At 45.9% G+C, this 13,233-nt stretch overlaps 1 protein-coding gene across 3 annotated transcripts; it reads right to left on the reverse strand.

Annotated features, from left to right (window-relative positions):
• Positions 1-1,590: 1,590 nt before the first annotated feature.
• On the reverse strand, positions 1,591-12,981 carry LOC128765672 (NACHT, LRR and PYD domains-containing protein 12-like). 3 transcript variants are annotated; one of them, XM_053876611.1, is made up of 14 exons: positions 12,718-12,981; positions 12,085-12,220; positions 10,991-11,069; positions 10,780-10,917; positions 10,016-10,094; positions 9,666-9,885; positions 7,743-9,519; positions 7,484-7,660; positions 6,481-6,657; positions 4,689-4,865; positions 3,907-4,083; positions 3,635-3,808; positions 3,249-3,295; positions 1,591-2,629 (listed from the first exon to the last, which is right to left on the reverse strand). In XM_053876611.1, the coding sequence occupies exons 2-14, from the start codon at positions 12,116-12,118 to the stop codon at positions 2,091-2,093; spliced, it is 3,795 nt and encodes a 1,264-aa protein (XP_053732586.1). In that variant the 5' UTR covers positions 12,119-12,220; positions 12,718-12,981; the 3' UTR covers positions 1,591-2,090. The 3 variants fall into 3 exon arrangements, with proteins under 3 accessions (XP_053732586.1, XP_053732585.1, XP_053732587.1); XM_053876610.1 differs by having other exon boundaries at positions 12,691-12,981; XM_053876612.1 differs by lacking the exon at positions 6,481-6,657 and having other exon boundaries at positions 12,691-12,981.
• Between the last annotated feature and the right edge of the window lie 252 nt (positions 12,982-13,233).

The raw sequence follows: 13,233 nt of genomic DNA on the forward strand, positions 1-13,233 counted from the left end.
CACGTTCTTTAAGGGCTGTGTACAACAGTGTGCCAACCACGGTGTTCACCATCATGAAGACAAAGACATCAACTCCCCGTTGGTGAGTCGAACCCCACTCTTCTGCATGTCAGGTGAAGATACTGTCCCCTATATTAACAATGATATTCCTTGAAAGCTGCCCACAACAGTTCCTGGGCTGTTTTTGTCATCCGCATGGTTTTGAATCAATGTAGTACATATAGCACGACTGTAGGGGCGCTGTCATGCTCTAGCACGACGCATGCGCAGATCAAGCTTGTGCACTAAATATTAGCACTGGAGCGTAAACAAATCAATCAATGAGAGACGTTGGTGTTTACAGACTACACAGTTGATCTTCCATTAGAATCAGGGGATTAGAATTAGGGGCAGTGACACGAAGTAACGTGGCGGTGGAAGTGGCCTGGACGACAGTGATGCTGGTGTCCAGGTCCAGATCAGCTGGCAGACCACACACACTCACACCAGGGTGGAATCCCGACGGCTGCAGTGCGATGGACAGCTGGAGGCTGTGGATATAAAGTCGGCTTGTTGAGGACACGTCCATGAGGATCTTGAAACATGATTCAGTCTTGAAACAGTGGTGTGATGCAACTTGTTGATAAACACTTGAGGAAACTGACCAATAACACAATAACAATAACACATCCAGGGAAGCTTGAAGTGTTTAAGACGTGCAGTTATTACTAGTCATGAACAACTTGGTCTGTTTCCATGGAGTATCATCACAAAAGAAAGAATGTTCATTTCAATCTCCTCTAACACATTGTAAATGTCTTACAGGACAAATTGTAAGACCATGACATAACATGGCTTCATTCTCCTTACGTCACCTACAATTCAGCCAGTGTTTCTTCCAACTTACGTTTCTCAGAGATGGAAAAGGAGCAGGGAGAAGAACAGTTCCCATCATTCCTGCCCCTCAATACCACTTTTCCTGAATTTTCTAATTCATGATTTTATCTTAAAAGACCAGAAAAGAAAATCCCTTCTTTACACTCTGGAATGACCAACAGCAGATCTCTCCAGAAGTCAGATCTGTTGCACCAACTGCTACATCCAGCTGTGAAATAAAGAGGAAAGAAACTCAAAACCCTTCCTCTCTGGCAACTCTGGGAAGCTTCCTCTTGAACTACAAACACCAGTGTAACTCCTGACCTTCTCTGTACCTTGCTATAAACATCCACAGTGTAAACACCACACCTGTGGTGCGCTGTCATGAAACCACACTGCTGCTCACCGATGGTGACCTCACCTTTTATCATCAACCATCTAAACCAGATGGCTAAACACGACCAAAACTTCACTTTGGTTAAGCCCAAATATTAATTAGAACAGGCTGGTTGTTATGAGGTCTTCATCCTCAAATTGAGGGTGAAACTTACCAAATATCCGAGCAAGGTGGGGAATCTTGGTGAGAAAAGACAAAGATCCAGAGGGGAATCTAGATTTTCTGTTCATTCACAGTGGTGGGTAATGTTTTCAGACTCCATTGAAATTTGACTCAATCTCAAATGTTCTATTTTTCCATTTCAAAATGGCAGCAATATTCTGATACAAACAAATGCAAATGTTTTGTGTCATTTATTGTTTACAAGAAGATCAGTTTCATCAACGACACACGTTCATCACACAAATGTGGTCATTCAATCAGATATTCCAGAGCTGATCTGAACTCTTCACTGAAGGTCGACTGACCGTTCAAGAGTTCATGGATGAAGATTGTTGTCATGTGATCTGTCCGCAGGGAAGAAGAAGGAGGACAGACTGGTTTGAGAATGTGTTGAAGTCTTCTTCACATGAGGATGGAGACTTGGAGGAGTCTTTCAGGGACTGAACACAGAGATGACAGAAGGAGCAGGAAGAGACCACTGAGCAGGACGTGAAGACGTTTACAGGAGAAAAAAGGAGAGCAGTGAAAGACAAAGTTTCTCTTCTTCAAACATCTCACATTCTTTTGTTCTTTTCTGCAGAAGAACACGTTTGTTTCAGAGGAGGATTCTTCATTCATCACTGTCAGCAGTTTGGATGGGGATTTGAAGCAACGCCAGTTTGTTGGAGGAACACACTCACACACTCAGGTCACACACACACACTGAGGAACCAGAACCAGGAGCCTCTCTGAGTCCAAATCCCAGGTACAGAGGTTCAGTGGGGGTGACGAAGGTGTAGAGGAGGGTCCAGACTCCAGAGTAGAATCTGTAGAAGTGTAAAACTCCAACAGGTACGTTCAGCAACACTCCAACTCTGTGAGAGATTTCTGAGCTCTTGATGACAGTTTCTCTCTTTTTGTGACAGAATTTATATCCAGCATCATCGGAGCAGCTCAGACTCCAGGAATAAAGGTTCTGTCCAAACTCAGACTCATCTTCTTTCCCTCCGTCTCTCCTGAGAGTCACGGCCACAGAAACTCTTCCTCTCCACTCCACCTCCCAGTAGCAGACACCAGTCACAGCGTCTCTGCTCATCACCTGAGGACACCGCTCAAACCTGTCGGGATGGTCCAGATACTCCTGATCCTCCGTCACTAGCTCCACCATGTTGTTGTTGTTGGACAGTAGGAGGCGCTGGTGAGCTGTGTCTGGGTCCAGTGAGAGTGGTCGGAAGTCTAAGAGAAGAAGACACACGTGGTGATGATGGAGGAAGAACAGACCTTCTCTTCAAGAGACAATCATTGTCCCAGCAAGCCAGGGAAGACTGCTCTGTTGGTCAACATGAGCTACAGTGGAGATCATGAGCCCACAGCTCCAAACTGTGTCAGGCCAACAGTCATCTGAGACTGGGGCCACATCAAGAGAAGAACCAGGAGGACTGGAACATCCCATAATAATCTGGAGCAGCTGATGTCCCATGTGAAAGACACAAGTGTCTCCATGTGAGGTCAGGAGCTAAGCTAGCCTGTCGATAACATCAGACTAGTTTTGGGAACATGATGATGTTCAGAGCTCCTGAGACTTTGGAGTCAAAGACTAAAGACAGTGCAGGGAATCTGTATGTGGTGATGAGGAAAGTCCACAGTGCTACGTCTAGATCTGCACGGAGGCTCCTCACTAGCTGCTGCTGGACACCATGTTGGTGAGCAGCGTTCTGGGCAGTGACCTGGACTTGATGAAGACAAGTTCCAGCAGCAGATCCAAGGGTCACATGACGTCACTAACATCACAGCTGCTCCACTAGAAGCTGACAGAGTCGAGGAGTTCTCATGAAGCTAGAAGATACAGACTTACATCTCTTCAGTCCAGATGTTAACCTCTGTGGTCCACAGTGATCCAGACTGGAGGAAGAAAGAGGCAGAAGAATGAGAGCAGATCCATGTGACAACAGATGTTTCAGGACTATTATCTCCTGCTGCTAAGTGGACGGCTCTTTCATGACTGTGTTGGTGACAACAAAGACGGACCTCAAAACAGCTGCTCAGTTTCTACTGTCTCCTTGGTGCTTCCACTGGTGTCCAGCCGGAGAACATGTCATGTGTTTGGATTCATGTGCTCAGTTCAGATGAAGAGTCTGAGCAGCGTCACACACCTACATTCTCTCCGTTTGCTTCTGGATCACATGTTCAGTCTGAAGCTCTTTGGAGCTCAGCCAGTCAGTTCTGCTGCTCTGTCCATACCTGAGAGTCTCCAGCCTCCAGTCTGGACTCTCCAGTCCAGCAGACAGCAGCTCCAGTCCTGGTCCTCCTGGATGGTTGAAGCTCAGGTCCAGCTCTCTCAGATGGGAGGGGTTAGAGGTCAGAGCTGAGGCCAGAGAAGAACAGCCTCTCTCTGAGATCCTACACCCTGACAGACTGTGGTGAAGGAGGAACAGTGTTTCAGAGAATCATGAGAGAAGAAGAACCTTCCGGTTGTGGAGCAGAACTGAAGAGAGGAGATGATGTGTTCTGACCTGAGAGTCTCCAGGTGACAGTGTGGACTCTTCAGTCCAGCAGACAGCAGCTCCACTCCTGGATCCTTCAGGTACTGGTTGTAGCTCAGGTCCAGTTGTGTCAGACGAGAGGACGGAGAGCTGAGGACTGAGGACAGAAGGGAACCACTTCTCTCTGACAGGAAACACCAGCTCAGGCTGTGAAAGAGACGAGTGTCATGTAAGTGAGAGTTTTTTCATCTATTTTGACCAGACTTTAAACTCTTTATTTAATGTCTCACATTAGCTTGAGCTGAATGCAGTGGAGGTGAGTGTGGGGGACGAAGAAGGGTCAACCAATAACTAAAGAATCAGCATATCATTGGTCGATCACCTTCTCTCTCCAAGCATCTGATGCTCCAGCACTGGTTGCTGTGTTTTTCTAATAGCAGCACATGGAGCATGTAACTCTCGTCCTCAGGAAAACATGTTCAAGCGATGAGACTTGGCACACTCTCTCGCCACACGTCCCATTTCTCAGGCTTTTCTAGTCCAGTGACTTGATATGTGATCAACGCACTACTCTGCCATGAGCTCCACCAAATGGCAGTGAGAAGGTCTATCAGCACAGCCTGCCTCCTCTCAGAGAAGAGAGAGACAGAGAGAGGGAGGGAGAGATCAGCTGAATACTTCTATAATATAAATATTAAGATGTGGTTACTGCAGCAAAAATATTTCATAAATCATTTGTTGCACTTCCTTTTTGCATTTCCTGGTTCAGAGGTGGAGAGTAAAAAGTGCACTGGAGGACAAATGTATCTGACCTGAGAGTCTCCAGGTGACAGTGTGGACTCTTCAGTCCAGCAGACAGCAGCTCCACTCCTGGATCCTTCAGGTCATAGTTGTAGCTCAGGTCCAGTTGTGTCAGACGAGAGGACGGAGAGCTGAGGACTGAGGACAGAAGGGGACAGCTTCTCTCTGACAGCTGACACCAGCTCAGGCTGTGAAAGAGACGAGTGTCATCAACAAGTGAGACTTTTTCAATCCTCTATTGTGACCAGACTTTAAACTCTTTGTTGGAGGACACACTGAACTCTTTCCATTCAGAGGATCATCATTACATTATTGTTGGAATATTTGAAGCAGTTTATATCAGTCAGGATCAACTTGATTAAACATGAAGACAAAAATGCAAACCTGATAAAAGAGGAACAATATATTGGGGAGGTTGTTGTCAACAAGACTTTAGTTGAATTTGACGAACTTTTGTCGTTCAGTTACTATTCACATACACTGCGTTCCAAATTATTATGCAAATGATGTTGTTTGATTTTCCAAAATACTTGATGCAAATAACGATCAACATCATTTTCAAGTCATTAGCTGTCGAAATTTATTTAAAATGTTATTGAACAAAACTCCTCATGAAAACAGTATTTAAAAAGCAAATAAACTTAAAACGCACTGTTCCAAATTATTATGCACAACATAGTTTCAAGACATTTTCTAGTTTGTTCAATAAAATTTGGAATAAATTTCGACAGCTAATGACTTTAAAATGATGTTGATTGTTATTTGCATCAAGTATTTTGGAAAATCAAACAACATCATTTGCATAATAATTTTGAACGCAGTGTCAAATGGATACCCACCCTCATTTCACACTATTTAATAAATAGAATACTGGGGAAGGGGAATATGCAAATTGAACGATAAGCGAATTAATCGGTGTCTCGAAAATTGTTGTATATATTGATCAGGCCATTGTTTTCGCAGGAGATGGAAGCACCGTGTTCGTGGATGTTATTTGAAAAAGAGAGGAGGCCGCGTTAATGTGCCAACTTATGTCGCTGGGAGGAGTTCTTATTCTGTGGGAGGTTTTTTTTTAATAACTATAATAATTATTTATTTTGTTGTGCTAAATATTTCTTGCAGAATAAATGATGTTTTCATGATTAAAAGCCTTTTACTAAAAGTCTATGTTCTGCACATTGTAACAAAAATTAAAATGTGACCACATTTGCACTTTAGAATTGAAGTCTAACTTGCTGACTTTACTGTTTCAGAGTTCACAGTCTTGAAGTCTTTGCTTCGCCATAAAGTCTTTATGGCGCCATAAAGACACCATAGGGGGCCTTACTTTCTCTGACGGCTCAGCTCAGCTGAGCTACTGCCAAAGTGATCCTCCTAAACTGTGTTTTACTGCAGGTACTTTCTGGTACCCAAGAAGACAGGAGAGTGGAGACCTGTTCTGGACCTTAGTCTCCTCAACCAATGCATGACTAGACGGCTGTTCCGGATGTTGACTACCAGGAGACTCCTGTAGTGCGTCAGAGTGTGAGAGTACATAAACTCTTGCAGAGCTGACACTCTGACTGGCTCATTAAATAGGGGCAGATATGACCAGATACTTTCTTCTCTCTGCTCCTTTTGATCCCTGAAATCACATGGAGATGGAAGATGCTGCTGTGTGTTTGCTGGAACGAGGGATGGAAACAAACTTCTGCTTCACAATGTCATCCAACGCAATGATGGTCTGTTGACTCTCTGAAGCTGGAGTCTCCACCTCTGACTTTCACATTTCAGTTTGAAGCTGGACACATGATGTGTTCTGACCTGAGAGTCTCCAGGTGACAGTGTGGACTTTTCAGTCCAGCAGACAGCAGCTCCACTCCTGGATCCTCCAGGTACCGATTGTAGCTGAGGTCCAGTTGTGTCAGACGAGAGGACGGAGAGCTGAGGACTGAGGACAGAAGGGAACCACTTCTCTCTGACAGTTCACACCAGCTCAGGCTGTGAAAGAGACGAGTGTCATCAGCAAGTGAGACTTTTTCAATCCTCTATTTTGACAAGACTTAAAACCCTTTATTTGAGGACACACTGAACTCTTTCCATTCAGAAGATCATCATTACATTAGACTGCTTCAAATATTTGAAGCAGTATATATCAGTCAGGATCAACTTGATTAAACATGAAGACAAAAACACAAAGCAGATGAAAGAGGAACAAAATATTGGGGGTGTTGTTGATAAAGAGGAGGCTTTATATTTATCCAGCTGCTCCAACAGGAAGTGACATCACAGATCAACTGTAAACGAGGAAACCTGTTCTAACTTCTCTCTTCCCAGTTTCCTGCTCAGGAATCTGTCCTTTGTGAGCAATTGAAAGATTTGACCTTAAAAAGTTCCTCAAAGTCATGATCCACTGGATCATGACAGGAGAATGTGGAGACGATCCTTTGATGTTTCTCCTTCAGAGGCTCAGGACTGTGAAGCTGCTTTTATCCTGCAGCTAGAATGACTGGGATCAGTGGGTCGGGCTGGTAGTTTTGTGCACTATGATTGGGTCGTCCTGGTGTGTGGACCCAGGTCAAACAAGCCTGCAGTAGAAATGGGTTTTTATCAGGCCTGGCCCGACAGCTCATCCCACCTTCACCAGCTAATGTCCCTGTGGTTGTTTGTAACATTGTTGTACGCGTCTGTCCTGCTCTGCTTGTCACCAAAACTGATGCAGAGACTGTTTTATTAGACCGAGCCTCACATCTGTCCACCTGTCAGACGTGTCCTCTGAGTTCAGATCATAATCAGCTCTGAAGCTGGACACATGATGTGTTCTGACCTGAGAGTCTCCAGGTGACAGTGTGGACTCTTCAGTCCAGCAGACAGCAGCTCCACTCCTGGATCCTTCAGGTCATAGTTGTAGCTCAGGTCCAGTTGTGTCAGACGAGAGGACGGAGAGCTGAGGACTGAGGACAGAAGGGAACCACTTCTCTCTGACAGCTGACAGTCACTCAGTCTGAATAAAAAGAACAAGAAAGTCCAACGTTCACGTTCACTTCAGATATCATCAGAGATGTTTCAGTGTTTGATCCACTCACAGAACTTCCTTTGAAGCTTGGACCACAGGCAGCAGCCTCTCAAGAGCCTCCTCTGAAGCAGAGTATTTCTTCAGGTCAAACACCTCCAGATCTTCCTCTGAGGACAGTAAGATGAAGGCCAGGGTGGACCACTGAGCAGGAGACAGTTGCTCTGTGGAGATACGTCCTGATCTCAGCTGCTGTTGGACCTGCTCCACCAGAGAAGTGTCCTTCACTTCACTCAGACAGTGGAACAGATTGATGATTCTTTCTGGAGACACTTTCTCACTGATCTTCTTCTTGATGAGCTCTGCTGTGTGCTGACGGGTCCAGGAGCTACTTCCTGTCTGTGTCAACAAACCTGGAAGGAGACTCTGGCTGCTCTGCAGAGAAAGACCCAGAAGGAAGCGCAGGAACAAGTCCAGATGCCCATTTTGACTTTCTACAGCTTCATTTATTGCTCTCTGGTAGAACTGTCCCGGATGAAGTTTGTTTCCAAAGAGTCTTGTCAGAACAGATGTTTGTTGTGAATCAAGCAGATTGAACTTCAGGTGGACATGAAGAGCAGCCAGAAACTCCTGAAGACTCAGGTGGATGAAGCAGAAGACCTTGTCCTGGTACAGTACTCTCTCCTCTCTGAAGATCTGTGTGAAGACTCCCGAGTAAACTGCAGCAGCTGTGATGTCGATGCCACACTCTGTGAGGTCTGATTCATAGAAGATCAAGTTTCCTCTCTGCAGCTGCTCAAAAGCCAGTTTTCCCAGAGACTCAATCATCTTCCTGCTCTCAGGATCCCAAACTGTGTCTGTCCCAGCTCCTCCATGGTACTTGATCTTCTTGACTTTGGCCTGAACCACCAGGAAGTGGATGTACATCTCAGTCAGGGTCTTGGGCAGCTCTCTGGTCTCTCTGCTCTTCAACATGTCCTCCAGAACTGTGGCAGTGATCCAGCAGAAGATGGGGATGTGACACATGATGTAGAGGCTTCGTGAGCTCCTGATGTGAGAGATGATGGTGGTCTGCTCCGCATCTCTGAACCTCTTCCTGAAGTACTCCTCCTTCTGGAGGTCAGTGAACCCTCTGACCTCTGTCACCATGTCCACACACTCAGGAGGGATCTGATTGGCTGCTGCAGGTCGGGTGGTTATCCAGAGGTGAGCTGAGGGAAGCAGCTTCCCCCTGATGAGGTTGGTCAGCAGGATGTCTACTGAGGTGGACTCTGTAGCTTCTGTCACGACCCGACTGTTGAAGTCCAGAGGGAGTCGACACTCGTCCAGACCGTCCAAGATGAACAGAACCTGGACTCGTTCAAAGCTGCTGAGTCCTGATTCTTTGGTTTCAGGAAAGAAGCGATGAACAAGTTCCACCAAACTCAACTTCTCTTTCAGCAGGTTCAGCTCTCTGAAGGTGAAAGGAAACATGAGCTGGAAGTTCTGGTGGGCTTTGTCTTCAGCCCAGTCCAGAGTCAGCTTCTGTGTCAGGAGGGTCTTCCCAATGCCAGCCACGCCCTTCGTCAGCAGGCTCCTGATTGGTCCCTCTCTCTCAGGTGAGGCTTTAAAGAGGTCTTCTTGTCTGATGGTAGTTTCTGCTCTGGTCTGGTTCCTGGTTGCTGCTTCGATCTGTCGGACCTCGTGCTCCTGGTTGACCTGGTCTGTGCCCCCCTCAGTGATGTAGAGCTCTGTGTAAATCTGATTCAGAGGGGCGGAGTTTCCTGCTTTAGCCACCCCCTCAAACACACTATGGAACTTCTTCTGCAGGCTCCTCTTCAGTCGTCCTGCACACGCTCCACCACGACTTCCTGAGTGAAGAGAGAAGCCACAGAGGATGTTGGACGGTGAAGCTGATCAAGCTTCAGATCATTCTTCTCATCAGCTCCAGGTATTTCAGCTCAAATGGAGATTGAAGGATTCACATTCAGCAGGTCGAAGGTTCAAATCCTCTTACTGTTCCACACATGACCAGCAAGCTCCTCCTCCTCCATGCTCCTCAGGAGGTTCATGATGAAGTCCAGGAAAGCTTCTCTGCTGCTCCTCATCTGCTCCTCATCACACTTCACCTTCAGCTCTTCCTCATCATCCTGGTATTTGGGATCATCTGGACTGAGGAACCTTTGGATTCTCCTCACTTCCTTCTTCACCAGGGTCATGACAGTCTGCTCAAGCAGCTGAAACACAAACATGTGACCTGATCATGTGACAGAAAGAAAACCTGCTGACCTTCAGAGGTGACCAGAATTCTGACTGGTGAATTAGCATCTGTTGTAGTTAGCAGGAGGAGCTAACACTTGAACACACCTGAAGTGTGGAGTCCAGATCTGTCTGATGCTGCTGGACACACTGGAGACTCAGAACATCTGAGACCTGCTGATCCTCTCTGTGAAGAACATCAGGCAGTAAATCAGCTCTACTTTCACAAGGACACTGATGATCTGTTGAAGGTCAAGACTCAGACTGTGACTCTTCCAGATGCAGCTCAGCTGAAACAGAACAATCTAGCTCCAGATTCATGGAAACCAGATGAAACAGACGTGAACTTTGTCACACACTTCAGTCATGAGTTCATGTTTCATCAGTTCAGTTCACTGCTTCTTCTCTTGAATGTGCAGTTTCCTCGTCGTGGAGCAGCACTTTTGACTCCAGTTGAATAAACACCAGATCATGCCCTAACAACCAGCATTTCCAGATAGTGGGAAGAATAAAGTCTCATCTGATCTCATAAAAATGCTTCCAGAAGACTTGGAGGATCAGAACGTAAGAAGTTGTTTAGAATTCTGCTGCTTGACGCAGTAACTCAAAATGTTCTTCACCAACAGATGAATGATCCAGTGCAGTAAAGTTCATTATATTGGACATGAAGGTATGGAATTTTTTCTGAGTCCAGCGGCAGCTGTCTGTCTGACCGCAGCAGTTATTAGCTGCATTATTGTTGTCCATGCTGACATATCAACTGAGATGAAGCTGGTGAACATCTGAGGGTTTCAGTCTAAGCAGAAGGAGCCTCAGAGACTTTTGTACAGACTCAACAATCACATGAGTGGAACGGGACAGGAAACCCTCACCTCTCTTCTGAAGGCTCTAGTCCACCTTTGAAATCAATAGGACGATGCATCGACCTGTCAGTCTTCAGAGACACACAGCTGGGAGCAGGTCCAGGTCCGTGTACTCGTCCAGCAGCTTCTGATGTGAGTGTCTCTGATCTGAACTCAGAAGTTGCAGTGTGAAAATGGTTTCAATTATTTTGAGCTCTGACAGGAGAACTGATCTTCTCACCTCTGAGCTCTGGTCTGTCTGCCATGGTCCTCACCCAGAGGGGCTTTAGAGGGAGGAGCTTCTTCCTCTCTGTCCACACCTTCACACAAACACAGCATCATCATGGTGAGGTCTGATGCTGGTTCTTCACTGTGAGCTCACTGATCTCAGTCTCAGCTCAGCTTCATGCTGACCTTCTGACCATTCCTGGCTTCAAACTACAGAAATCTAAAGACGACCACACTTTGTTCCTTCATGTGGAAATGAGTTGTATGTGTGTTGCTCTTTTTTTAAAATGAAGTGGACATCAATGTCACTGGCAATCAAGCCGCATCAGGGCCAGTTTCAGAAAGGTGGTTCAGTTGGTTCACGCACAACACCCCATCCTCCACACTATATATGACAGTGTTGTCGGGCTTTTGGGGCAAACGTGAACTGAACCTCTTGTATTACTTCCTGATGAACCAACTGTGAACCTGTTCATTCTGATGTCTCTGTCTTTGGTGTCTATTTCACTTCAGGCAGTGACATGGTTTAGAATGTGTGACACAGCCTCAGTTCCTCCCATGGTGTTAGTAGAATCTTCTGTCTGCCACTCAACTGTTTTTCTTCCATAATTATTAGGAATATTCAAGTGGCAAGCGATTGCTCACGTTTCAGAGAATATGCTGTCGAGGTGAAAGCTGCATCTGTTACTAGTGCAGCTTGAAGAGAGAGCAACAATGAGGAAACACTGTTCCCTCAACGCTGATGTGAACTCTGGTTGGATCAGGAGTCCAAACTTCATCTGAAGAATCTCACACATGGTGTGGTTCTGTTTGGGCTTTGGTGATGATATTGAAACAAAATAGCTCGCAGCAACACTACTACTTTGTTTATGGAACGATGAACAAACTATGGACAAGAAACAATCACAAGACAATTAACAACGAAGGAACCAGCTGATGATGAAATGTGTCGTTGAACTAGTCGAAGTAGTTCCTGTAGAAACCTTTGCCAAACACAGCAACATGTGGCTGCTTCACCACTTTATGTAGAGTCTAGTGTTTACTTGGCTGCTGTGACATGACTCATCCATTCGCTCCTCATGTGTGGACAGGTGGGAGGTCACTGACCTGGGAGCAGCTCTCTGCTCTGACTTGTGTCCATGTTTGGAGGTGGAGCTTCCAGCTGAGCTCAGCTTCTTCTTCTGCTCTGCTCACAGAAACTCCTTCATCGATGGAGCTCACCCTGTGCGCGAGCTGCTGTGTCCTGTAAAAGACGAACAGAGGTGTTGTTTGTGTTTGTACTCGCATTCCACACCACACTTCCGCTCGTGACGAGTGTGTCGCCTGGAGCGAGATTTAAAATACATCCAAACAAATCCAAGCTGGACTCAACAGTTGACTTGAGTCGCCTGTGAGAAGCACAATACGTGAAGAAAAACGCGGTCTTCACAGCACGCAAATACTGACATCTACTGGCGGGAAATGGTATGTCATTTCCGCTCGCATTTCCGCACAGTGACGCGTTTCGTGTGAATAAATTGTCACAACTCATTCAGTTCTTATGTCAAAGGAACAATTGATAACGATTGGATTCAGGTTATTCCCTAAAGTGAAGAGGGAATAATCCGGAATGACGCAACATTGGCGGCGTCCTTTTATTTTACGTCCATCTCGCAAGAATTGCAAGTTTGGAAGCTTCAGGTGAACTGTGACGTCACTATTGGACAAACTCACCGTTGCCTACTGCGATGCCGTATTTACCTCTGCGGCCGAGTCCTCTCTCAATCTTCCGTCAGTCAAACAAACCCAAGTGCGGAGAACTTCGGCTTCACTTTCACTTTCCTCCAAGTGCGTCACCGTCAGATCAACAGGAAGTTCAACTTGATATGATAAACGTAGGTCATAAACTTAGGTGCACTCCAACAGTTTAATACAGAAGTCAAGTGTTGAAATAACTTGCTGTATTTCTAGTTTGTCTCGAACAATAATGCAAACACAGACAATCGACGTGCACTTGACTCCACGGCCGTTTCTTCCTGGTATATGCGCCCCGCGGCCACCAGGGGGCACCAAAGCTGCATGTTCAGTATCTGCTGAGGCGAACTGTCGCCACTTATTTATTGACGCCGATTATGTGCTCACAAATAAGCAAAATTACATTAAATTCGCTGTGGCTTGTGTTTTTTTTCGTTGAACCACACACTTAGTTAAGTGGAGGTGTCATGAGAAGATACGTGCCGTGTTGGTGTCTCTGATTTATTTGAGTCACAACAGCTC

Source organism: Synchiropus splendidus, chromosome 10, assembly GCF_027744825.2.
Source record: "Synchiropus splendidus isolate RoL2022-P1 chromosome 10, RoL_Sspl_1.0, whole genome shotgun sequence".
Lineage (NCBI taxonomy): Eukaryota > Metazoa > Chordata > Actinopteri > Syngnathiformes > Callionymidae > Synchiropus > Synchiropus splendidus.